At 36.7% G+C, this 27,995-nt stretch overlaps 1 protein-coding gene and 2 pseudogenes across 1 annotated transcript; all 3 read right to left on the reverse strand.

The window, feature by feature from the left end:
* Positions 1–8,245: 8,245 nt before the first annotated feature.
* LOC102979547 (olfactory receptor 2G2-like) lies at positions 8,246–9,221 on the reverse strand (annotated as a pseudogene).
* Positions 9,222–13,335: 4,114 nt separating this feature from the next.
* LOC102979261 (olfactory receptor 2G2-like) lies at positions 13,336–14,289 on the reverse strand. Its single transcript, XM_007121244.2, has one exon. It carries the CDS (start codon positions 14,287–14,289, stop codon positions 13,336–13,338), a length of 954 nt encoding a protein of 317 aa, XP_007121306.2.
* A 12,672-nt stretch (positions 14,290–26,961) lies between these two features.
* Positions 26,962–27,887, reverse strand: LOC102978991 (olfactory receptor 2G2-like; annotated as a pseudogene).
* Between the last annotated feature and the right edge of the window lie 108 nt (positions 27,888–27,995).

Consider the following 27,995-nt stretch of genomic DNA (forward strand, 5'->3'; position numbering starts at 1 on the left):
GTATTTATTCTGCTATTGATTCCCTCTAATGTATTTTTCATTTTAATTATTGTATTCTTCAACTCTGTTTGGTTGTTCTTTATATTTTCTAACTCTTTGTTAAAAACTTCTTATAACGTCTCACACTGTGCATCCATTTTTTTTCCCAATTTCTTGGATCATCTTTACAATCAGTACTCTGAAATCTTTCTCAGGTAGATTGCCCATTTCCACTTAGTTTTCTATTTTTTAAAAAATAACTGTTTTATTTATTCACTCTCTGATCATTTTTTTTCCTTCCTTCTGCTGACTTTTGGTTTTGTTTGTTCTATTTTTTTCCTAACTATTGTATGTGGTAGGTTATGTTGTTTATTTGACATTTTACTCATTTCTGAGGAAGTGTTGTATCGCCATGAACTTCCCTCTTAGAAACGGTTTTGCTGTATCCTTTGATATTCTACTTTTTCCTTCATGGAACTTATTTCTATTTTAAAATTTCCTCATTATCTTGTAGTTGTTTAAGGTTGATCTTTCCTAATGGCATGCCTTTCGTAATAGGCATGTGCCCCTTTACCTAGTTTTCTTCTTATATTTAGCAACTGGCACAGCAGGTGACATTCAGTACTTCTTCACTATAAGTGTGATGAACAGATAAATAAGTGAGAGAACAGTACTACAAATCCTAAATGAGTAGAAGGCAGGCAATGCATTGCCTTCAATAGTATGCCTTTACTTCTGAAAAATTATAAATAATTCATTTCCTGACTTTTTAAAATTTGAAATCATTACAATTTTGCATTTATAAGACCCTCCCACAACATACTTCTGCATCTCACTGAATTAATTAATTAATTTTGATATAAATTTGAACACAAAGTTGTTTTTTTTTAAACCACTTTATTGGAGTATAATTGCTTTACAATGGTGTGTTAGTTTCTGCTTTATAACAAAGTGAATCAGTTATACATATGCATATGTCCCCATATCTCTTCCCTCTTGCATCTTCCTCCCTCTCACCCTCCCTATCCCACCCCTCTAGGTGGTCACAAAGCACCGAGCTGATCTCCTGTGCTATGCTGCTGCTTCCCACTAGCTATCTATTTTATGTTCGGTAGTGTATATATGTCCATGCCACTCTCTCACTTTGTCCCAGGTTACCTTCCCCCCTGCCCCATGACCTCAAATACATTCTCTAGTAGGTCTGTGTCTTTATTCCCGTCTTGCCCCAGGTTCTTCATGACCATTTGTTTTTGTTTTTTTTTTGTTTTTGGATTCCATATATATGTGTTACCATACGATATTTGTTTTTCTCTTTCTGACTTACTTCACTCTGTATGACAGACTCTAGGTCCATCCACCTCACTACAAATAACTCAATTGTGTTTCTTTTTATGGCTGAGTAATATTCCATTGCATATATGTGCCACATCTTCTTTATCCATTCATCTGTTGTTTTTGGATTGGGTTGTTTGTTTTTTTGATATTGAGCTGCATGAGCTCCTTGTAAAATTTGGAGATTAATCCTTTGTCAGTTGCTTCAATTGCAAATATTTTCTCCCATTCTGAGGGTTGTCTTTTCGTCTTGTTAATGGTTTCTTTTGCTGAGCAAAAGCTTAGAAGTTTCATTAGATCCAATTTGTTTATTTTTGTTTTTATTTCCATTTCTCTAGGAGGTGGGTCAAAAAGGATCTTGCTGTGATTTATGTCATAGAGTGTTCTGCCTATGTTTTCCTCTAAGAGTTTGATAGTGTCTGTCCTTACATTTAGGTCTTTAATCCATTTTGAGTTTATTTTTATGTATGTTGTTAGGGAGTGTTCTAATTTCATTCTTGTACATGGAGCTGTCCAGTTTTCCCAGCACCACTTATTGAAGACGCTGTCTTTTCTCCACTGGATATTCTTGCCTCCTTTATCAGAAATAAGGTGACCATATGTGCCTGGATTTATCTCTGGACTTTACATCCTGTTCCATTGATCTATATATCTGTTTTTGTGCCAGTACAATACTGTCTTCACTACTGTAGCCTTGTAGTATAGTCTGAAGTCAGAGAGCCTGATTCCTCCAGCTCCGTTTTTCTTTCTCAAGATTGCTTTGGCTATTCGGGGTCTTTTGTGTTTCCATACAATTTGTGAAATTTTTTGTTCTAGTTCTGTGAAAAATGCCAGTGGTAGTTTCATAGGTATTGCAATGAATCTGTAGATTGCTATGGGTGGTAGAGTCATTTTCACAATGTTGATTCTTCCAATCCAAGAACATGGTATATCTCTCCATCTATTTGTATCATCTTTAATTTCTTTCATCAGTGTCTTATAATTTTCTGCATACAGGTCTTTTGTCTCCTTAGGTAGGTTTATTCCTAGATATTTTATTCTTTTTGTTGCAATGGTAAATGGGAGTGTTTTCTTAATTTCACTTTCAGATTATTCATCATTAGTGTATAGGAATGCCAGAGATTTCTGTGCATTAATTTTGTATCCTGCTACTTTACCAGATTCATTGATTAGCTCTAATAGTTTTCTGGTAGCATCTTTAGGATTCTCCGTGTATAGTATCATGTCATCTGCAAACAGTGACAGCTTTACTTCTTCTTTTCCAATTTGGATTCCTTTATTTTGTTTTCTTCTCTGATTGCTGTGGCTAAAATTTCCAAAGCTATTTTGAATAACAGTGGTGAGAGTGGGCAACCTTGTCTTGTTCCTGATCTTAGTGGAAATGGTTTCAGTTTTTCACCTATGAAGAGGATGTTGGCTGTACGTTTGTCATATATGGCCTTTATTATGTTGAAGAAAGTTCCCTCTATGCCTACTTTCTGGAGTGTTTTTATCTTCTTCCTGGTTCAGTCTCAGAAGGTCGTGCCTTTTTAAGAATTTGTCCATTTCTTCCAGGTTGTCCATTTTATTGGCATATGTTTGCTTGTAGTCATCTCTCATGATCCTTTGTATTTCTGCAATGTCAATTGTTACTTCCTCTTTTTCATTTCTAATTCTATTAATTGGTGTCTTCTCCCTTTTTTTCTGGATGAGTCTGGCTAATGGTTTATCAATTTCGTTTATCTTCTCCAAGAGCCAGCTTTTAGTTTTATTGATCTTTGCTATCGTTTCCTTCATTTCCTTTTCATTGATTTCTGATCTGATCTGTATGATTTCTCTCCTTCTGCTAACTTTGGTTTTAAAGTCCCCTACTATGATTGTGTTACTGTCAATTTCCCCTTTTATGGCTGTTAGTTGCCTTATGTATTGAGGTGCTCCTATGTTGGGTGCATAAATATTTACAATTGTTATATCTTCTTCTTGGATTAATCCCTTGATCATTATGTAGTGTCCTTCTTTGTCTCTTATAATAGTCTTTGTTTAAAGTCTATTTTATCTGATATGAGAATTGCTACTCCAGTTTTCTTTTGATTTCCATTTGTATGTAATATCTTTTTCCATCCCATCACTTTCAGTCTGTAGGTGTCCCTAGGTCTTTTTCTTGTTTCTTAAGGTAGGATTTTATTGCTATAAACTTCCCTGTTAGAATTGCTTTTTCTGCATCCCATAGGTTTTGGGTCATCGTGTTTTCATTGCCACTTGTTTCTAGGTATTTTTTGATTTCCTCTTTGATTTCTTCAGTGATCCCTTTGTTATTAAGTAGTGTATTGTTTAGCCTCCATGTGTTTGTGTATTTTACAGATTTTTTCCTGTAGTTGATATCTGGTCTCATAGCGTTGTGGTCGGAAAAGATACTTGGTATGATTTCAATTTTCTTAAATTTACCAAGGCTTGATTTGTGACACAGATATGATCTATCTTGGAGAATGTTCCATGAGCACTTGAGAAGAATGTGTATTCTGTTGTTTTTGGATGGAATGTTATAAATGTCAATTAAGTCCATCTTGTTTAATGTATTATTTAAAGCTCATGTTTCCTTATTTATTTTCATTGTGGAAGATCTGTCCATTGGTGAAAGTGTGGTGTTAAAGTCCCCTACTATGATTGTGTTACTGTCAATTTCCCCTTTTATGGCTGTTAGTTGCCTTATGTATTGAGGTGCTCCTATGTTGGGTGCATAAATATTTACAATTGTTATATCTTCTTCTTGGATTAATCCCTTGATCATTATGTAGTGTCCTTCTTTGTCTCTTATAATAGTCTTTGTTTAAAGTCTATTTTATCTGATATGAGAATTGCTACTCCAGTTTTCTTTTGATTTCCATTTGTATGTAATATCTTTTTCCATCCCATCACTTTCAGTCTGTAGGTGTCCCTAGGTCTTAGGTGGGTCTCTTGTAGACAGCATATATACGGGTCTTGTTTTTGTATCCATTCAGCCAGACTATGTCTTTTGGTTGAAGCATTTAATCCATTTACATTTAAGGTAATTATCGATACGTATGTTCCTCTCACCATTTTCTTAATTGTTTTGGGTTTGTTCTTGTAGGTCTTTCCCTTCTGTTGTGTTTCCCTTCTGTTTTGTAGAGTTTCTGCTGAAAGATAAGCTGTTAACCTTATCGGGATTCCCTTGTATGTTATTTGTTGTTTTTCCCTTGCTGCTTTTAATATATTTTCTTTGTATTTAATTTTTGATAGTTTGATTAATATGTGTCTTGGCATGTTTCTCCTTGGATTTATCCTTTATGGGCCTCTCTGAACTTCCTGGACTTGATTAACTATTTCCTTTCCCATATTAGGGAAGTTTTCAACTATAATCTCTTCAAATATTTTCTAAGTCCCTTTCTTTTTCTCTTCTTCCGGGACCCCTATAATTTGAATGTTGGTGCGTTTAATTTTGTCCAGAAGTCTCTGAGACTGTCCTCAATGCTTTTCACTATTTTTTCTCTATTCTGCTCTGCATTAGTTATTTCCACTATTTTATCTTCCAGGTCACTTATCCATTCTTCTGCCTCAGTTATTCTGCTATTGATCCCTTCTAGAGAATTTTTAATTTCACTTATTTTGTTGTTAATCATTGTTTGTTTGCTCTATAGTTCTTCTAGGTCCTTGTTAAACGTTTCCTGTATTTTATCCATTCTTTTTCCAAGATTTTGGATGATCTTTACTATCATTATTCTGAATTCTTTTTCAGGTAGACTGCCTATTGCATCTTCATTTGTTAGGTTTGGTGGGTTTTTTGCCTTGCTCCTTCATCTGCTGTGTGTTTCTCTGTCTTCTCATTTTGCTAAACTTACTGTGATTGGGGTCTCCTTTTCGCAGGCTGCAGGTTCATAGTTCCTGTTGTTTTTGGTGTTTGTCCCCAGTGTCTAAGGTTGGTTCAGTTGGTTGTGTAGGCTTCCTGGTGGAGCAGACTAGTGCCTGTGTTCTGGTGGATGAGGCTGGACCTTGTCTTTCTGGTGGGAAGTCCACATCTTGTGGTGTATTTTGAGGTGTCTGTGGCCTTATTATGATTTTAGGCAGCCTCTCTGCTAATGGATGAGGTTGTGTTCTTGTCTTGCTAGTTGTTTGGCATAGGGCATCCAGCACTGTAGCTTGCAGGTCGTTGAGTGGAGCTGGTTCTTGGCATTGAGATGGATATCTCTGGGAGATTTTTGCCATTTGATATTACGTGGAGCTGGGAGGTCTTTGTGGACCAGTGTCCTGAACTTGGTCCTCCCACCTCAGAGGCACAGCCCTGATGCCTGGCTGGAACACCAAGAGCCTTTCATCCACATGGCTCAGAATAAAAGGGAGAAAAAAAATGGAAAGAAAGAAAGAAGAAGATAAAATAAAATAGTTATTAAAATAAATAATAAATAATAATTATTAAAAATTTTTTAAAGTAATAAAAAATAATAAAAGAAAGAAAAAAAGAAAGAAAGAAGAGAGAAACCAAACCAAAAACAAATCCACCAATTATAACAACTGCTAAAAACTATACTAAAACAACAACAACAACAAAAAAAAACAGACAGAACCCTAGGACAAATGGTAAAAGCAAAGCTATACAGACAAAATCACACACAGAAGCATACACATACACTCTCACAAAAAGAGAAAAAGGGAAAAAAAAATCTTTGCTCCCAAAGTCCACCTCCTCAATATGGGATGATTCATTGTCTATTGAGGTATTCCACAGATTCAGGGTACATCAAGTTGATTGTGGAGATTTAACCTGCTGCTCCTGAGGCTGCTGGGAGAAATTTCCCTTTCTCTTCTTTGTTCACACAGCTCCTGAAGTTCAGCTCTGGGGGCTCTGGCTCACTCAGGCCGGGGAGAGGGAATGGTACAGAGTGCAGGGCGAGCCTGCCGTGGCAGGGTCCAGCGTGACGTTGCACCAGCCTGAGGCATGTCTTGTGTTCTCCAAGGGAATTTGTCCCTGGATCATGGGACCCTGGCAGTGGTGGGCTGCACAGGCTCCCAGGAGGGGCAGTGTGGATAGTGACCTGTGCTTGCACACAGGCTTCTTGGTGGCTTCAGCAGCAGCCTTAACGTCTCATGCCCGTCTCTGGGGTCTGTGCTGATAGCCATGGCTCACGCCCGTCTCTGGAGCTCCCTTAAGCAGCACTCGTAATCCCCTCTATTCGTGCACCAGGAAACAAAGAGGCAAGAAAAAGTCTCTTGCCTCTTCAGCAGTTCCAGGTCTTTTCCCGGACTCCCTCCTGGCTAGCTGTGGCACACTAGCCCCCTTGAGCCTGTTTTCATGCAGCCAACCCCAGTCCTCTCCATGGGATCTGACCTCCGAAGACTGAGCCTCAGCTCCCAGACCCCACCTGTCCCGGTGGGTGAGCAGACAAGCCTCTCAGGCTGGTCAGTGTTGGTCAGCTCCGATCCTCTGTGCAGGAATCTCTCTGCTTTGCCCTCTGTACCCCTGTTGCTGCACTCTGCTCCGTGGTTCTGAAGCTTTCCCCCTCCGCCATCCACAGTCTCTGCCCACGAAGGGGCTTCCTACTGTGTGGAAACTTTTCCTCCTTCACAGCTCCCTCCCACTGGAGCAGATCCTGTCCCAATTCTTTTGTCTCTGTTTTATCTTTTTTCTTTTTCCCTACCCAGGTACATGGGGAGTTTCTTGCCTTTTGGGGGGTCTGAGGTCTTCTGCCAGCGTTCAGTAGGTGTTCTGTGGGTGTTGTTCCACATATAGATGTATTTCTGTTGTATTTGTGGAGAGGAAGGTGATATCCACGTCTTACTCTTCCGCCATCTTGAAGCTCCGCTCACAAAGCTTTTTTCCTTACAGTAGCCTGTACAATTTAAAGCTTGCAAAATAAATTGAAAAGAAAGTATACCACAATACATTCACACAAAAATTTCCAGAATGAAGATAGAGAGTTCCTTATTCTCATAAAGGAAATAGTAGAGGAAAAGCTCATTTAGAATGATGTTATGTAAAATACTATTTTTAGCATCAATAAGAAAAAGTTTTTGAATAAGATTTTATCTGGAGAGAAAAATCTCAAAAAGATGAAAATATACTTTTATAATTAAAACACAGTTATATGTATAAATGTAGATTTATATGTAAACTATATAGGGTCATAATTAAAACATGCATTAACTGTGTTTTCACTCCACAGAAAATTCTGCATCTGTGTGTCAGATTACACTGTTTCACTGGTTCACTACACATTTAGAGAACCAAGCTCCTTCCATCTGCCTTACCCATCATCTTTAGTGTGTGGCTTTTGTCTTCAGGCTATTTTTACACCTCCATATATTTCTTCCAAATTCTAAGAGAAAGGAGCATACAGTGAAAGAAAAGCCTTTGGCCTTATGACAGCTTGCCTGAGACATATCCATGCGAGATGCATTTATACAAAGAAATAATTCTTCTGTCCATCTGGAGCTATAGAAGGCTGAGAGACTAAATATATTATCGGTAAATGTAGGAAGGAAAAGATGTCTAGTTGAACACATGATTTAATATTTTTACATAGCTCTTAATCTTCTAAAGAGAGTTTCATATGCTACATATATAATATAACCTGCAGAAAAGACACTGAAGCATAAATTGAGAAATGATTCACCTTATGCTACTACTGAGTAATGACAAAATCAGAACTAGAAATATATTCTGTAGTGTTTAGCAGAATGTTAAATATTGTATAAGTAATTAGTCAAAAGATAATGTAAGAAAATGATATAAATAAGCTCCTATTAAAAGATGTTTGGGACTTCCCTGGCAGTCCAGTGATTAAGACTCTGAGCTTCCCATGCAAGGGGCATGGGTTTGATCCCTGGTTGGGAAACTAAGATCCCACATGCCATACAGCATGGCCAAGAAAATATTTTAAAAAGTAAAAATTAAAAAAATAAAAGATCTTCATTACAGTATCACTTTAAAATTTTTAAATAATCATGTAATTATCCCCAGAATCTTCCCTAGAATTTTTTTTAATGCTCCTTTAACCTCTTTGTTTCTTAAAGTATAGTTAAGAGGGTTGAGCATTGTGGTCACCACACTGTAGAAGAAGGAGACAAACATTCACTGGTCTTTGGCTCCACTCTTGGCTGACTGCAGATACATGAAGATGATGGTTCCATAGAAAATGGTGACAACCAGCAGATGAGAAAAGAAGTCTCAAATGCTTTCTTTCTTCCAGTAACCAACTTGATCTTCAAAACTGCTTGGTAAATGTAGCCATAGGTCCAAAATAAAGGAGACAGGTACTATAAAAAGAGGATACCAGCCACACAGAGCTACCCCCCCCACACACACACACACACACTCAAAAGTGGTGAAAGTGGTGTCCACACAAGCCAACTGGATAAACACAGGAACTTCACAGATGAAATGATCCACTTGGTGATGACTACAGAAGGGCAGCTGCATGGTGAGAGTGGGCTATACCATGGTGGAATCTATCTCGCTGAACCATGCCAAAGACACAGGGATGTGACAAAGGTCAATGTGCATGATAAAGACATAATATAGAGGACAGCAAATAGCAGCATAGCAATTGTAGGCTATCACTGCCAGGAGGATACACACAATGAATCCCAGTGCATGGGATACGTAGAGTTGAATCACACATCTATGATGGGTGATAGACTTAACTGAATCTCTCAGATTAACTAGAATCTGAGGAATAATACCTATGGTGAAGTAGAGATCCAGGAAGGAGAAATTTAAAAGGAAGAAATATATTGGTATATGAAGCTTGGGATCCAGATGAGATAATAGGATGATGGTGATGGTCCCCAAAATGGTTAGTAAATACAAGATCAAGATAATCACAAATAGAACCTTCTGTAACTGAGGATAATTGGAAAACCCCAACAGAGTGGAAAACTGTTAGGTTATTCTCATTAGTAATCCTCAGCATCCTCATGTGCAAATTATATCCCAGAAAGCTGACTTATAACTGAGAAAGATGACATATTATGTATGGTTAAATGAGTGACAATGTCACCTTCCCCCGAAGTATTGTATTTTAAACACTTAGAAACTATGTTTACATCTAGTGATTTAGATCTGTTTTCCTACTTTGTAAATTTTAAGTAAATGCAGCCCTCTTCACCTCTTAGCTGTCCTCTCTGATGCTCTCTTAAGTAATGAGCAGTAGATCTCTAACAAATACCATCATCTGCTTTGGGAAATAAAATGGACCATCACTTTCTCATAACCCAACTAAAAACACTTTCTGTTAGTGTATTCCTGATTACAGAAAGGGAAAAACTCAGATAATTCCAATTAGGGACACAAAACTTAAGTTTTATTTAGATTTTAAGGTTTTATTCAATTAAGGAAGAAAAAAAATTGTCAACCATAAAGAATGAAAATAATTATCAGGTTACATGATTGAAATACACTAAATGTGATTAGCATTCATTAAAAATTAACTCCTGAGAGCTTATGTGATGTGACAAAGCTACCCAGCACACACAGTATGTATGGGGATGCTCCTAAAAAAGGCCATGCTTTTAAGACCAGGAGAGGTACCTGTATTGCCTAATTTATAGGGAAAAAATGCAGAATGTCAAACAAAATGAGGAGATAGAGGAATTATGTTTCAAACAAAAGAACAAGATAAAACCCCAGGGAAAAAACCCTAAATGAAATGGACATAAGCCATTTACCTGATAAAGAGTTCAAAGTAATCATCATAAAGATGCTCACTAAACTCAGGATAAGAATAGAGGAATACAGTGAGAACTTCAACAAAGAGTTAGAAAATATAAGAAAGAACCAATCAGAGTTATAGAATACAATAAAAGAAATGAAAAATAAATACCTAGAGGAAATCAATAGCAGAGTAGACAATACAGAAGAATGGATAAGTGATATGGAAGACAGACTAGTGGAAATCATCCAATCAGAACAGCAAAAAGAAAAAAAGAATTTTTAAAATAGCTTATGAGACCTCTGAGATAATATCAAGCATACTAACATCCACATTATAGGGGTCCAAAACAAAGAGAGAAAAGAGCAGAAAGCTTATTTGAAGAAACAATGGCTGATTGTAAAGCAAATATATTTCAATAAAAATTAATTTAAAAAATAAAAAAAAGAAACAGTGGCTGAAAACTTCCTTAACCTGGGAAAGAAAACAACCATCCAGGTCCAGGAAGAAAGAAAGTCTCAAACAAGATGAACCCAAAGAGATCCACACCAAGACATACCACAGTTAAAGTGGCAAAAGTTAAAGATAAAGAGAAAATTTTAAAGGCAGCAAGAGAAAAATAACTAGTTACATACAAGGGAACTCTCATAAGGCTATCAGCTATTTTTCAGCAGAAAGTTTGCAAGCCAGAAGCAAGTGGCAGGACATATTTAAAGTGCTGAAAGGAAAAAAAAACTTACCACAAAGACTACTCTACTTGGCAAGGTTGTCACACAAAATTGAAAGAGAGATCAAGAGTTTTCCAGACAAGCAAAAACTAAAGGAGTTAATCACCACTAACCACCCTTACAACAAATATTAAAAGGTCTTCTTTTTTTTTTTTTTTTTTTTTTTTGCAATACACGGGCCTCCCACTGTTGCAGCCTCTCCCTTTGCGGAGCACAGTCTCCGGAAGCGCAGGCTCAGCGGCCATGGCTCATGGGCCCAGCCGCCCCGCGGCATGTGGGATCTTCCCGGACCGGGGCACGAACCCGTGTCCCCTGCATCGGCAGGAGGACTCTCAACCACTGCGCCACCAGGGAAGCCCAAGGGTCTTCTTTAAACAGAAAACAAGAGGCCATAATTAGAAATAAGAAAATATATGAAAGGAAAAATCTCATTGGTAAAGGAAAATATATAGTAAGGGCAGTGGATCAGCCAATTATAAAGCTAGTATGAAGGTTAAAAACAAAAGTAGTAAAATCAACTATAACAACGAGAAGTACCTAAGGGATACACAAAATAAAAAGATGTAAAATATGATGTTAAAAACATAAAACCTAAGGGGAGAGGAGTAAAACTGTAGCGTATTTAGAATGCATTCAAACTTAAGCAACTATCAGCTTAAAATAAACTGCTGTATATATAGGTCAATATATATGGACCTCGTGCTAACCACAAACAAAAACCTACAACAAACACACACAGAAAAACAAGTAACAAAATGGCAATAAGTCCATACCTATCAATAATCACTTTAAATGTAAGTGAACTAAATGCTCAAATCAAAAGACATAGGGTGATTGAATGGATTTTTTAAAAAGACCCATCTATATGAAGCTACAGGGGACTTACTCAAGACACACATAAACTGGAAGTTAAGGATGGAAAAAGGTTTCCATGCAAGTGGAAATGAAAAGAGAGCTGGGGTAGCAATACTCATATCAGACAAAATGAACTTTAAAACAAAGACTATAGCAAATGACAAAGAATGGCATTTACATAATGATAAAGAGGTCAATCTGAGAAAAAGATATAACATTCATAAATACTAGTTCTCCCAACATAGGAGCACCTAAATATATAAAGCAAATATTAACAGACATAAAGGGAGAAATTGACAGTAATACAATAATAGAAGGGGACTTTAATACCCCACTTACATCAATGGATTGATCGTCCAGGCAGAAAATCAACAAGGAAATATTGGCTTTAAGTGACACATTAACCAGATTGACTTAATAAATATATACAAAACATTTTATCCAAAAACTGCATGATAGCTTACATGTTAGGTCACAAAACAAGTGTCAATAAATTTAAGAGGATTCAAATCACATCAAGCATCTTTTCTGACCACAACACTATGAAACTAGAAATAATTATGAAAAGAAAACTGGAAAAAACATAAACATGTGAAGACTAAACAACATTCTACTAAACAGCTAATGGATCAGCAAAGAAATCAAAGGGGAAATTTTAAAAATACCTTGAGGCAATGAAAATGGAAACACAACTTTCCAAAATCAATGCAATGTAGAGTATTTTTGCCCACTATAGGCTGTACAACCTAATGTTTGCTATAATGCAGTGAAATAGAGACTATAATACTATATGTTTGCACAAAATTTCTCAGAATCAAGATAAAAAAGTCCTCATTTCCAGAAAGGAATGTCCTAGGCAAAGGTCATTTAGAGTGAAATTATGAGAAAGAAATCAGTGTGGTAGCATAAATAATAAAAGGAGTTTGATTAACTTTCATCTGGAAAATGAGTCTCTGAATTATGAAAATATGTTTTCATATATAGAAATGTAGGGGTGAGAAGGTAAAAAAATAATAGTATATTATTGCATATTTAAAAAGTGAAATAATCAGCAGCAATAAGAAATGTACAGTTATACTAACAACAATAAGTGTTTTATTTATATGTCTTTGCAAGCTATAGAATATTCTATAGCTGTGCTTTTTCTTAGGAATCAGACTCCACTGTTAGAGAGTTTAAAATGGTTCATTTGTTCATCTACAGAATAATAGAATCAAGCTCTTTCTGCTTATCCTCTACCTCAAATGTGTGGCTTTTGTCCTCGTGTGGTTTATGCAACTCTACATATGTCTATGACATTTTAAATGGATAGAGTATAGGGTGAAGTAAAAGAATTTGCTTTATGACAGCTTGCCCATAGTTCATCCATCTTAGACACATCCTTGAAAAAAAGTAAGCCATAACTGCATCTAGAGAAACAAGAAGGCTGAGAGACTAAATGTGTTACTCACAAATGAAAAAAGAGGATTAATTTAAAATATTTCTTGAATATTTTCATGTTTGTCTTAATCTTGTAAAACATTTAATTAAAATAAGCCTCATATGCTGCATATATAATGTATTTTGGAGAAAAGACATTGACTAAAGGATTTATATTGTGTTACTATTGGGTAATTGTAAAGTTGGGACTAGACACACATATTCCACAGTGTATTACAGAATGTTGTATAAGAAATTAATTAAAAGGAAATGGGAGAAAAATGACCAAATGGGCTCCTATTAGAAGATGTTATGTCAGTTTCTTTTACCATAAAAAAGACATGTTTATCACAGTAGTGCTTTTAACAATTTTTTGACAATCATGTAAACTTTACTACCAGAATCTTCCCTAGAACTTTCCTTAGTGTCCCCTTAACCTCTTTGTTCCTCAGAGTATAGATAAGAGGATTGAGCATGGGGGTCACCCCAGTGTAGAAGAGGGAGACAAACTTTCCCTGATCCTTGTATGTACTCTTGGCTGACTGCAGATACATGAACATGATGGTTCCATAGAAAATGATGACAACCGTCACATGGGAGGAACAGGTCCCAAACACTTTCTTTCTTCCAGTAGCTGATTTGACCTTCAAAACTGCTCGGGCAATGTAACCATAGGAGACCAGGATGAAGGAGACAGGCACTATAAGGAAGAGGATACTAACCACATAGAGCTCAGCCTCATTGAAAGTTGTGTCCACACAAGCCAACTTGGTAAGTACAGGGACCTCACTGATAAAATGATCCACTTGGTGATGCCCACAGAACGGTAGCTGTAGGGTAAGAGTGGACTGTACCAGGGTGGTGGTCACCCCACTAAGCCATGCCAAAGATGTCAGGGCCATGCAGAAATGGGGATGCATTAAGAGAGTGTAGTGGAGGGGACGGCAGATGGCCACATAACGATCATAGGACATCACAGCCAGGAGGACACACTCAGTAGATCCAAGGGCAAGAGAGACGTAGAGCTGAACCACACAGCCACCATAGGTGATGGTTTTCATGGGATCCCACAACTTTACTAGGAGCTGTGGAATAACACTGCTGGTAAAGCAGAGGTCCAGGAAGGAGAAATGAGAAAGGAAGAAATACATTGGTGTATGAAGCTTGTGTTCCAGACGAGATATCAGAATGATGGTGGTGTTCCCCAAAATGGTTAGTAAATACAAGATCAAGATGACCACAAATAGAACCTTCTGTAACTGAGGATAATCAGAAAACCCCAACAGGATAAAATCTGTTATGTTGCTCTCATTTGTACTCTTCACAATCCCCATGTGCACAGTATATTCCAGAAAGCTGAGTCATAGCTGAGAAAGGTGACATATTACATAAGGTCAAATGAGTGACAATGTCATCTCCCCCAAAAGTATTCTATGTTAAATGCTTAGGTCTAGTAACTTAGATCTATTTTCCTACTGTGTGCCTTCTAAATAAATGCAGTACATGCTCTCTTAATGTCATAGCTGCCTTCTGATGCTCTGCAAAATAGAAAAGAGCAGATTTTTTTAAAGAAAACATCATCAAGCTAATTAAAACAGTATGGTACTGGCATAAGGATAGACATGTAGATCAATGGAGCAGAATAGAAAGCCTAGAGATAAATGCACTCATACAACCAAATGATCTTCCATAAAGGCACCAAGAATACACAATGATGAAAAGGCAGTCTCTTCAATAAACAGTGTTGGGAGAACTGAATATCCACATGCAGAAGAATAAAACTGAACCCCTACCTTACACCATACATATAAATCAAATAAGAATGGATTACAGACTTAAATGTAGAGTCTGAAACTAAAACTCCTAGAAGAAACATGGAGGAAAAGCTTCACGGCATTGGTCTTGGCAATGATTTTATGGATATAAGACTAAACCACAGACAACAAAAGCAAACATCTAGGGAGTGGGAGAAAATATATAAAATCATATATCCAGTAAGGGGTTAATAACCAAGATATGTAAGGGATTCAAATAAGTCAACAATAACAACAATAACAAAAAAAAACCCAGTTAAAAAGTGGGCAAAGGAGTTGAATAGACATTTCTCCAAACAAGACATACAAATGTCCAATAGGCATATGAAAAAGTGTTCAACATCACTAATCATCAGGGTAATGCAAACAAACCCACAATGAGATATCACCTCATACCTGTTAGGATGGCTGTTATCAAGAAACAAAAGACAACAAAAGTTGGAAAGGTTATGGAGAAATTAGAATCCTTGTACAACTTCAGCAGAAATGAAAAACAGAATCAATGCTCCTCAAAATATTAAAAATAGAACTATCATATGATCCAACAATCCCACGTCTGGGTATACATCCAAAAGAATTGAAATCAGGATCTTGAAGTGAAATCTTCATTCCTGTGTTCATTGCAGCATTATTCACAATAACCAAACTTAGTGTTCATCTCTGGATGAATAAATAAAGAAGACATGGTATATTATTTAACCTTAGTTAATGGAATATTATTAGAATATTGATGAAATTGTTATTCAGCCTTAAAAAAGGAAACAAGTCTTGCAATGTGCAACAACATGGATGTACCTTGAGGACATTATACTAAGTAAAATAGGCCAGACACAAAAGAACAAACACTTCTCTTATATGAAGTATGTAAGATAGTCAGACTTATAGAAACATAAAATAAAATGGTGATGGCCAGGGGAAGGGAGGAGGGGGAAACAGGGAGTTGTTCAATGGTTATAAAATTGCAGTTATGCAAGATAAGTTCTAGAGACCTTCTGTCCAACGTATTGTTTACATTTGAAAGTATTATTGTGTACTTAACATTCTTTAAAAGGGTAAATTTTGTTAAGTGTTCTTACCACACAGTCACACAAAAAGCAGAAGAAGACAAGGAGACTTTGGAGGTGATGAATAAATTTATTACCTAGATTGTGGTGATTGTATCATGGGTCCATGCATATGTCCAGACTCATGAAATTGTATACATTAAATGAATTGTGCATTTATATATCAGTTCTACCTCAATAAAGCTATAAAAAATAAGCACCATCATCTGTTGTAGGAAATAAATTTTACCATCATTTCCATTCCACCAAATTTGCCCCTTTATATTAATATCTTTCTAGTCACAGGAAGGGAGAAACTCAGTTAATTTCAAATAGAGAAAAAAACCCTGAGGTTTATTTAAGCAATTTTCAATAAAGGGAGAATATGAACATTTTTCATCACCCCCAAATAGTGGAAATTAGTTGTAAGTTGATATATTTTTTCAATATACCAGATGAGATTGGCATTAATTAAAAATTACTCCTCAGAGCTTCTATGACCCAGTCAAAGGCACATACATATTAAGTAAGTGTTTAAGGCAACACTTGACTCTATTTCTTATGACCAACCAGTTAATTCTATACTCTTACCTATGTTTCTTCTTCTTTCCCTTAGTGTTTGTTTGTGTGCTTTTTTTTAAATTGCTTGTTCCTTTTTTTCAGAGACCCAGGATCCTTAAGACTCCAAAACATCTTTAGGAAATGAAATGCTATTCATATGCCTTTAGATTTCTTTTTCCTGTAATCATTTGCATTTTTGTCATCAGCTCAAAGTGTGGGTGCAAAATGTGATTCCTTCTTTTGAAAGCAAGTCCTTGAGGGGATGTTTTATTTCTAATGGGGGATTGTATCTGACTTATGAAACAATACTACTCAGGAGGCTAGTAATTATGGCTTCATTATTTTTTTAAAAAGCTAGTTATTCATTTATCCCACAATTACCATAGAAACTTCCCTCAATAAAAATAGTATTTTACTACTATACACTCCAAAAATCTTTCTTCTTAATTATCTGGGAACCTTGCTAATGGAATAATATATTTTTGCATTTGACTAAGTTGTACATGTGTCTATCCACAACAGCTTGTGAGATTCATGAGGTCAAGAATCATATAAGATATGATTTTGCAGCCTCTAGACTTTAAGGTGGTCAACACAAAGTAGCTTCTCAAAAAATTTTCAGCAGTTCACTCAATTTATATCCATCATATTATATCTCTTTCTTTTTCCCTAGAGAAACTAACACATCTCTAGTCAACTAGTAGATGGTAGATATCACTACCAAATAAATGAATGATCAGACCTTACCAACTTTCCCCCAAATTAGAGATGTCTCAAACATTTATGGCTCTGCCATCTATTTGAAAGTGGCTTTATCAAAAGCATGAATGTGAGAAGGGGGACTTGTAATGTGGTAACTAGGAGTCACATCCACACATGGCCCTCTTCTTGATTTTTATGAACTCCACCCCAGCCTTGTAATTACAAAATGGACACACTCTGCAATATCCTCATTATTGTTTTGTCTTCTTTTTCCCCTTTCTTTCCCAGTAGGAAGCATCATATACTTTATGAGTATTACTAAAGCAAATATTTCCTTTTCAAATATATTTTAGTAAATACTACGCAGTAGTAACTATTATTAGTTCTTTCTTTGTCACTGCAGGTCAGTGTCCTGCAAAATGTCTACCTACCCCTTCACTGGCAATCTCCCAAATCACAGCCTTTTTATTTGTGTAGTAGACAAGTACTACTTCAGTTCACCATTGTTTTCATTCTGAATCTTTAAAAACTTCACAATAAACATGCATAAGTAGACTTACAGAGAACAGCAGCTGTGTCCAGTCACCTCCCAAAGGTGCACTGCTGAGTCCACAGAAAGTAATTAATTCCACTTATAGATATCACTGAGCTTGGACTCATTTAATAACAACATTTTTCTGAACAAGCAATATATCTTTATTGCTCATTAAGAGCACCATACATTACTAAGCAAAAAAGGTTTAAAATAAGTTCTATAAAACATTTTTAAGACATAAATACAGACAGTGAATGCAGTATTTCCACTTCTCTGTTTAAAACTAATAGCTTGAACACAAATAGCAGAAAACAGAAAGTGAATACTATTCTAAACAGGAGCAGTTCTAAAACTATGAATGCCTATAAGCCTATATTGCATATTCTGCATATCATGTGCCTGATATATTGAAATTTAACAAAATCATATGAACAGAGTATGAAATCCTCTTCTCTAAGCACCATTCTGTACATGTCTCATCTTGGACAAACAAAGTATAAAGTGTAGCAGTCCATAAAAACTAAAATATCATACTGGAGATGTAGTCTATATAGGAGACGGCTCCATAGCTGGAAAGATTAACTTGTTTCATAAGTAAGTGACAGGGCTAAAGGTCAAGTTGAGCTGGGCATGTTCCAAAGCTGAGATTTCATTAAGGGAAGAAATGTTTTAAAAGACTTTATCTGAGTAAACATTCCAGATGCCCTCTGTACTTTCCCACCAAATGATTGAAGGACAGAACACAAATTTTAAATTACCAACATTTAATTCTCCATCTTACATTCTAAAAATACAACTAAAACAGCACAGAGGGGAAAAAAAGACAGAAAAAACAAGACAAAATGATCCTTTTATATTTGGGAAAAGACAAGCCTAGATCACTGTCTACATCAAAAGGTGATGAATATGTAAAAAATATAAAGCACTGAACCTAGGGTTTACACCTTTCAAAATCTATAATGCAAAGAGAAAAAAAATCAAAGACAAAGAAAAACAACAAAAGAAAGCTCTCTAAGAAACAAAAGTTAGATGAAGAACATATACTTGAAGGAGAATTTCTCCAAGAAACAATGTAAATATTTGGGAAGTAAAAAGTATTCCTCCACACTCTCTAAGAATTTAAGACATCCTGTAGCTACTAAATCAAATGATTCAAATCAACAGTAGTTTTTAAAAGAGGGACTGTCTGAACCATGTGAAAAATGTTGAGAAAATTTATAACGGTTACTTCCTGTTCTATTTAGGAAGTGAAAAAACGTTGAATGAAGAATATGTTTGAGTAATTTGCATAGAATGCAATGGGAAGGAAAAAATAGAATTTTTAAGAAAGATAGAAAGATGATGTGAAAAAGTCAAAAACATAATATTCTAAACTTCTCACAGTAAATTTTCTTGACATCAAAAGGTCACAGTTTAGGGACTTTCCTGGTGGTCCAGTGGTAAAGAATCTGCCTTCCAATGCAGGGGATGCAGGTTCAATCCCTGGTCAGGGAATTAAGATCCACATGCCATGGGGCAACTAAGCCGGCATTCCACAACTACAGAGCCCATGTGCCCGGGAGCCCACGCGCCACAACTAGAGAGAGAAAACCTGCATGCCACAACTAGAGAGAAGCCCAAGTGCCGCAATGAAGAGCCCATGGACTGATCCCTCATACTGCAACTAAGACCAGACACAGCCAAAAAAATAAATAAAATAAAGATATAAAATAAATATTTTTTTTTTAAAAGCTCACAGTTTAACATTATGAAAGCAAATATTCAAGCTAAAGTAATAATTCTTACAGTAGCTTTATGATAATATGTAATGTAATCAACAATGAAGACATATCACTATTAGATTTTCAGTCTCCAAATAACATAAAATAAACACATAAAAACCAAACGTACTGGTGATATAAAGTTTATGTCATTGACAAGGTATTAAGCTTTAATGAAAACTTTGATTATGTACAGAATAAAAATTTTACTTTTTGTATTCTCTAATTCATTACTGTAAAACTGAAATTAGTAAGTAGGAAGTTAGGTCAAACAAGATGCCAAAATTCCAATTGAAGATTATTAAATGTGTCATTTTTTTAGGGACTTCTCTGGTGGTGCAGTGGTTAAGAATCCGCCAGCCAGTGCAGGGGACATGGGTTCAATCCCTGGTACGGAAAGATCCCACATGCTGCAGAGCAGCTAAGCCCGTGCGCCACAACTACTGAAGACCGCACTCCTAGAGCCCGTGAGCCACAACTACCGATCCTGTGTGCTGCAGCTACTGAAGCCCATGTGCCTAGAGCCCATGCTTTATAGCAAGAGAAGCCACTGCAATGAGAAGCCCATGCACCGCAACGAAGATTAGCTCCTGCTCACTGCAATGAAGACCCAACACAGCCCCAAAAAATAAATTTAAAAAAGTATCAGTTTTTAAAACCCTAAATATTAAAATATAAGAATATTCACAGTATAACACTCTTTATAAACAAGATAAAAATTTAAAAAAGGTAAATAAGTTATTAAAATACCAGAAAATAAAACTTTATAAAAACTAAAATAACATTTTAAATAAACAAAATTATTCCTGAATATTAATGAGACATCCCTTAAAAAGCATAGAAAAGAATCTAACAGGATATCAAAGATAGTAATACAAAATTAACAAATAGGATAATTTTTGGAAATATTTCAGAAACATCTTAATAGAGTTTACTTCATCATAAAGAAGTTTTCATACAAAACAGCAAATTGAGGTTATATTGTAAACAATTTGTACTCTTTAATACAAAACTGTAAATCATCTGTTGTGCAAAATACTATCATTAAAGTTTTTAATTAAAGTAGAAGTATATTTGTAAACAAAGACACATTTCCTTAAATATATAGTGATATCACAGAAAGAATCAGGTTGTCTAATTGGGACTGAATGAATCATGCTAATAATTGTTACTTCCACCAGTATCTAAGGAGTATCTTCCAAGGTTCAACCTGAATTCCCTTCCAGCTCCCCGCAAATGCTGACTGTGCCCCCTGCAATTATGTTTCTTCTTCCTGTGCTCTTCCTTGGGCTCCCTTGGGCTCCCCATACACTATAGTATGGGCCTTAAATCACTGTATGAAGCTAAATTTTGGATTTGGTAGCTGAAAAGACCTCTTAACATGGGCACTTTTGGTCCCTTTGTTTTGAACCAATCTTCCATGACATGGGGCATCCCACGAGAGAGACAGCGTTCTCTAAATCCTTGAAAATAATGCTTTCTGTGTCCCAACAGCCACCTACCACATTTAAAGACCACTGATTACCTGTGCTACTCTCAGAAAATGAGATACTCATAGTCAATGATGTCTTGAATTGTCACCCAGTCAATGTTGTCACCTGCAGCCTAACCATCTACCTACACAACCATCTACAGAGTGTTTTCGTATCACACTGATTATTCATGCCACCCTCAGGAAAAGAGATATTCATAATTCATGTTGTCTTGGGTATACCTCTAGGGTATCTACTTTAAAGTATAGAAAACTTCTGGATTTTTCATATCACACAGTGTCCGTCCTGACTGTAACATAAGCATTGATAAAGCCCCTCCCCCTGCTTGTGCTAGACATACCCACAGCACCTCACACCCACCTGGAGCTCATCCCTCCCTCAAGAACCTCTTCAGTCCTTGCCTGTTCCTGAGACTCCAGCTCTAGTGTACATCCCCAATTTGTTCCTCTTGGTTGATCCACCAGAAACACCACCTGTGTCAACAAATGTTATAAACTCTCATATTGTGCTTCTTCTCTAACCCTGAAATTTTTTCTCTTTGAAAATAGTCTGGCATTGATTATTTCACTGTGTAATTATAGATTGTGAGTTCAAATTCTGTCATAGTGTTGAGCCCATGAATTATTATTCTCCTTAAAATACTTTCCAGTATATAAATGTTGCTATGAATCATTCAACCTTCTACTCAGTTTTGGTAAACTCTTTTTTTATTTCTAAAATCCAGCAACAAAACACAAAAATAAGTTTATTTTTAAATATACTAAAGACAACTTTCTCATCCAAATAAAATAGAAATAACTCTAGACTAAAGGCCACAAATATTGTCCACTAACTAAACCTTTTTTTAAAAAAAATTGAGTTCAAATGTCCTTTCAATAGAAAGAGGACATTACAGGATGTACAATGAGAGGGGACAGCATCCTGATATGAAAAACAAGCATTTTATTTGTCTACGGGGTCAATCATAGCTCCAGAGCAGATTAGGAGACTGAGATTGTTATTAAATAAAGGGGCAGCAGAGTGATAAGTGGAGAAGTGAGGCACATGCTAATCTTTTAGAAGTGAATTTCTGGAAATTTATTTGTAGTTGCAAGTAAGATCAATTGGTTGAGCAGATAATGTAATCTTGACTTAATTCCCTTTTAAGTCAATGAGATTGTCTCTAGACTTTGGCAAGATGCTTCACAAATGTTTATCAAATGCAAAAATATTTGGGTCGGAAGATTTTTTTTTCATTTTGAAGAATATAGAAAGGTTAGGACTGATCAATTTAAACCCATTCTTTGCTGCCTTTGAACAGAGGTGGTATTGAACATCAAAAAGAAAGAGAAAGGAGGAAGGAAGGAAGGAAGGAAGGAAGGAAGGAAGGAAGGAAGGAAGGAAGGAAGGAAGGAAGGAAGGGGGAAAGAAAGAAGGAAAGAGGAATTCAAGGCAATTTTATGAGGAAAAATTTTCTGAAATAGTCAGAACATGAAAAGACTATTTGAAATTCACAGACTTCACAATTCTGAGTTTCTTTAATTTCATAGTTTGCTCTACATGCAGCAAAACATACAACCAGACTATGATGACTGCAGCTGATGCCACCTGTCAATGTACCTGTTTCAGGCCAAGAACATGCATTCTGGCTTCAGGAGTTACTTCCTTGTTCACAGCATCTCCAGGTGCCTGTGTCTTGAGAGGAAATATAAAGGTGTTCCCAGTTAAGGTCCCAGAGCCAGGGGAGCTGTTCAAGAAAGAACAAGCTAGGAACCAAATGTGACGTTCTGAGAAAAGGAATTGTTTAGGTTGTTGTAAAGCCCTGTCAGTGACTACCACCTAAACTAATGTCAGTATGCCCAGAAAGATGATACCTATTCTTTCTCCCCTACCTGGAAGAGTATGAAAGAATATTGAAACTATCTTTGGAGTTTGCTGCACAGATGAAGTTTGACCCTCAGTTATGAGTAAGAAGTATCACAATGGCTAGAAAGCTACTTCTCTGGGGGCTGAATCTCTCTGCAACAGCTCAAAAAGATGTTGCTCCTGGCTCATGCAGTCTGTGGTACAACATAGAAATGCCCGTTCCAAATAATGAAAAAGTAAATGGTTTCTAAACTAGGTGCTGGGGATTGCATAGAAATGTGTCAGAAGAAAGTGAGCTAACCCCAGTGATGCCAATTTCAAAAAGAAAAAAAAACTTGAAAGGAAGAAACCCCAGTGACTTATTTTCTCCATAAGGAGATGGTTTATGCTAGGAAACAAACAAAAAAAGGCTTTGTTAATGTGGCCTCAGCATGTCCCCAAAAGGGTAAGAGAATTACCATATTTCCTCTATGGAAAATGTGTTGTCATTAAAATGTCCATAACAGAAGATCCTGGATCTTGCAAGATCATGAAAAAATGAAAAGATGCCCTATGGTCATAATTTATTTATACCACTTAAAGGTTTATGCAGTAAGATACCAGGAATTAACCTTGGCACTTTCCAAAACATTTGTCAGTTAAATTCATCCTGATTATCCTTTTATAATGCTTTCATGAGGCAATAGAAAAATACTATTTTTGGTAATTACATAGAATTCAGAGAAATTACAGTAATTCAGGAAAATAACCTCATGAGTAGATCTCCTAAGTAACTGGCCCACAATATCAAGGTGGCTATAGACCAAGTTCCAATTGAACAGCAAATGTCAGGCATTATTGCGCTGCTCTGTTCTCACCATTGTAAAATGCCACTTTGCATTTTTGAGCAGACAAATTAATAATTCTATTCTTATTTCTCTTTTCTACTCATAGTACTTCAGTTGTTCTATAGAAAATTAATTGCTGCTTTATTGTTATTCAAAATAGAAGAGTCCCCATTTTCCCCTGATTATCTAAATCTGATCATGCTTACCAACAATCTCCAAATTCTATATCCTGCCTACTAAGTTGTTTTGTGCTGGCCTCAGACTATCAGTAATCAATGTTGTGGCTGGACCAGCCATTGTGATTCTTATTATACTTACAAAACACCCTTCAGCAATAACCATCAGGAGACTTTGAAAAATAAAGTTTTATTACTTACAAGGTTTAAAAATTACACAGCGGGCTTCCCTGGTGTTGCAGTGGTTGAGAATCCGCCTGCCGATGCAGGGTACACGGGTTCGTGCCCCTGTCCGGGAAGATCCCACATGCGGCGGAGCGGCTGGGCCCGTGAGCCATGGCCGCTGAGCCTGCGCATCCGGAGCCTGTGCTCCGCAACGGGAGAAGCCACAACAGAGAGAGGCCCGCATACCGCAAAAAAAAAATTACACAGCACACCTGGGGCTACACGGGGGTGGGGGGGCAGGGGAAGAGCAGCAGGCTTGGGGTTCTGATTTTATTGGGATCATGGGTGGTGACCTAGGGTTTCTTGGGTTCATTCATTATTGGTGAACTTAAAATATAAGAGAAGGAATTTAAAGTCCCAAAAGCCAGAGAAAGACAAATATCACATGATATCGTTTATATGTGAAATCTGAAAAAAAAAAGATGCAAGTGAAGTTATTTACAAAACAGAAATAGACCCACAGACATAGAAAGCAAATTTATGGTTACCAAAAGGGAAGGCAGGGGAGGGATAAATTAAGAGGATGGGATTAACATATACACACCCTTATACATAAAATAGATAACCAACAAGGACTACTATATAGCACAAGGAACTATACATACTCAATATTTTATAATACCCTATAAAGGAAAAGAATCTGAAAAAGAATATATATATATTTATATACACACACATATATATATACGTACATATATATTATATATATAACTGGATCACTGTGCTGTACACCTGAAACTAACACGACATTGTAAATCAATTATACTGAAAGAAAGAAAGAAAAAAGACAGAAAGAAAGAAAGAAAGGAAGAAAGAAAGAAAGGGCCAAAATAGAAAAAAAAAAAAACCAGCAGCCCAAAAGTTCAGTTATTAAAATGAACCAAGAGCTCTAAAACAAAGAAGCCTCAGTAGATGGAGGTTGCCTGTCTCTTTAGCAAGTCAAGTGGCTGACAATGTGTTCATTGGAGATAGCCATCTTTGAAGTGGATTCGCCATTGAAATGGGTGCCTCAACAGTCAAACCTTAAGTCAGGCATTCATATTACAAAAAAAATGAAAACAAAAACTGTCAGGGCTTATGCTGTGGAAGCTTATTTTCCCTTCCATTTTTCTAAATCACTAAGCCCCAGTTTACTTGGAGTTCAGAGATGTTTGTGCCCTCCTCAGCATAAGGGAGAACATTCTATTTCCAACCATATCCTGCTATATTTGTGTGCATATCACATGTCTTCTAATGATTTTAAAGAAAATATACTCCCTGTCACCAAAAACATACCACTTGAAGATTATTTTGTTAGTATAAACTGTCAACCCCTTTAAAACTCACCCATACATTATTTCCTTTCTTATACACATATTAACATATTTGTAAGTTAGCAAATAACAGTATAAACTCATTCCTCCTTCTTTAAGGTGAGGTGTTACTGCCTAGATAATGTTGCTTTGCAACCATATCAATTTAATATAAAAAATAAAACTACATAGCCATTAATATTAACACTTCATTGAGATAGATTTGATTTTACAATCAATTTGCTGAAAGTGAGGGTTTTTTCCTACTAACATTGACTTCTATTGTTTGATAATAGATACCATCACATAGTGAAAATCTACCAATTGATTGAGTTGGACCATTAACATATAAACTCTCTAAAAGTGTGGATGCTGTTTTGTTCATATCTGTGTCCTCAATGCCTCAACAATTGTTAATAAACAAATATATTTCATAAAGGAGATAAGATAAACATAAGTGCCATGATGCATTAAAAATTGCATTTACCTAGTAATATATGAAAAGGAAAAGGTGATTAATTCGTTAAATAAATATTTTCTGTCTAGTAAGGAGACCATCTTAGTAGTGCACAGGTGGTAGAAAATTAAAATGGAAAGAAGTGAATAGACCAGAGAGATAACTAAAAGGTAAAATCCACAGGATTGTGTATAAGTTACACACAGCAGGTGAAATAGGAGACAGGAGTTGGGATGATGTATGTTCCATTTTGTGATATTGGGAATAGTAAGAAAGAACCAAAAAACAGAGAGTTTTTTATTTAGTTTTGATGTGCTAATTTTGAGGTTGGTTTAATGCCCAGCTGTAGAAGTGAGATACATAGTTGAACATGAGGATATGGACAGTAAATATCTGTGTTGAAACACAAATCTGGGAGTCAACTTTGTACAGATTTTACTTTAAACTGTGATGAAGTCATAACATAGTTGCCATTCTCAAAAACCTACTAAGGGGGCTTCCCTGGTGGCGCAGTGGTTGAGAGTCCGCCTGCTGATGCAGGGGACACGGGTTCGTGCCCCGGTCCGGGCAGATCTCACATGCCGCGGAGCAGCTGGGCCCGTGAGCCATGGCCGCTGAGCCTGCGCGTCCGGAGCCTGTGCTCCGCAACGGGAGAGGCCACAGCAGTGAGAGGCCCGCATACCGCAAAAACAAAAACAAAAACAAACCTACTAAGGAGAGAGGTACAAAAAAAGTCAGAAAATTGTCAAACAGGATGGAAAGTGCAGCAATAGAGGTGAGCTCAGTGTATAATGGGAACACAACCTGAGGGGCTCAGGAATCCATGGTTAGTTGAGAGAACAATGTCATGGAGGTTTAGGATTTGCTCTTTCTGATATGAGTAATTGGTCAAAATATTTCAACCTATGCAAAAGAAAAATTATAATACCCATAGCATATAGTTATGGCTATTAAATAAATTAAATTTATGGATAAACTTTATAGACAATAAAACACCTAGAATAATCTAATTTTAATTTGGGTTGCTCAATATTATTCATCCCAGTTTATAGCTGATGTAAAAGTTATGCAAATTGTTTCAGTCCCACAGCTATTATGTGGTGAAATGAGCATTCAAACTCAGGTCCGTCCAGCTTGAAAATTCAAGCTCTATTTAAAATTTTTCTACCGACACTCACAGGGTTATGAACATAACCAAATTATTTGTTGCATCATAATCCATTAAATCACTCAGTCTTAATAATGCTCTTCCAAATATCTTTTGATAATCACTAAATCATAAAGTTTTCCCCAGCATTTTTTTCAGTGTTATTTTCACTTCCTTATTTCTCAGGATATAGATAAGGGGGTTAAGCATGGGAGTCACCACAGTGTAGAAGAGAGGACACACACTTTCCTTGGTCCTTGGATCTACTCTTGGCCGGCTACAGATACATGAAGATAATGGTTCCATAGAAGATGATGACAGCCATCAGGTGGGAGGAACAGGTCCCAAATGCTTTATGTTGTCCAGTGGCTTTTATCTTCAAAACTGCTTGGGTATTGTGCCCATAGGACATCAGAATGAGTGACAAAGACACCACCAAGAACAAGACACTAGCCACAAAGAGCTCTGCCTGGATGAAAGTGGTGTCCCTACAAGCCAACTTGATGAGCACAAGAACCTCACCAAAGAAATGATCCACTTGGCAATGCCCACAAAAGGGGAGCTGTAGGGTGAGAGCGGACTGTATGAGGGTGGTCACCACCTCACTGAGCCACGCCATAGATGCCAGGATATGACAGAGCCGAGGGTGCATGACAAAGGCACAATATAGAGGACTGCAGACTGTGACATAGCAATCATAGGACATTACAGCCAGGAGGACACACTCCCTGGATCCCAGGGCAAGGGAGACATAGAGATAACCACACAGCCCCCATATGTGATAGACTTATCTGAACTCCCCAGATTGACTAGAAGCTGAGGAGTAATACGGCTGGTGAAGCAGAGGTCCAGGAAAGAGTGATGGGAGAGGAAAAAGTACATGGGATTGTGGAGTTTGGAGTCCAAGAGGGATACTAGGATGATGGTAGCATTGCCGAGGAGCATCATGAGATAAAGGAACAAGATTACCCCAAAGAGCACCAGCTCTAACTGAGGTCTATCAGAAAAACCTACCAGAATGAACCAAGGAGGGTGCTGTCATTGGTCCACTGCATTACTCTTGCTTTGATTATTCACTCCAGAGTGACGAAGTCACATTAAACTGATACTGCAGGAATTTTATGTCATTTTCCTGGCAATTAAGATGTAGATGTTGAGAAATA

Source organism: Physeter macrocephalus, chromosome 2 (assembly GCF_002837175.3).
Source record: "Physeter macrocephalus isolate SW-GA chromosome 2, ASM283717v5, whole genome shotgun sequence".
NCBI classification, from domain to species: Eukaryota; Metazoa; Chordata; class Mammalia; order Artiodactyla; family Physeteridae; genus Physeter; species Physeter macrocephalus.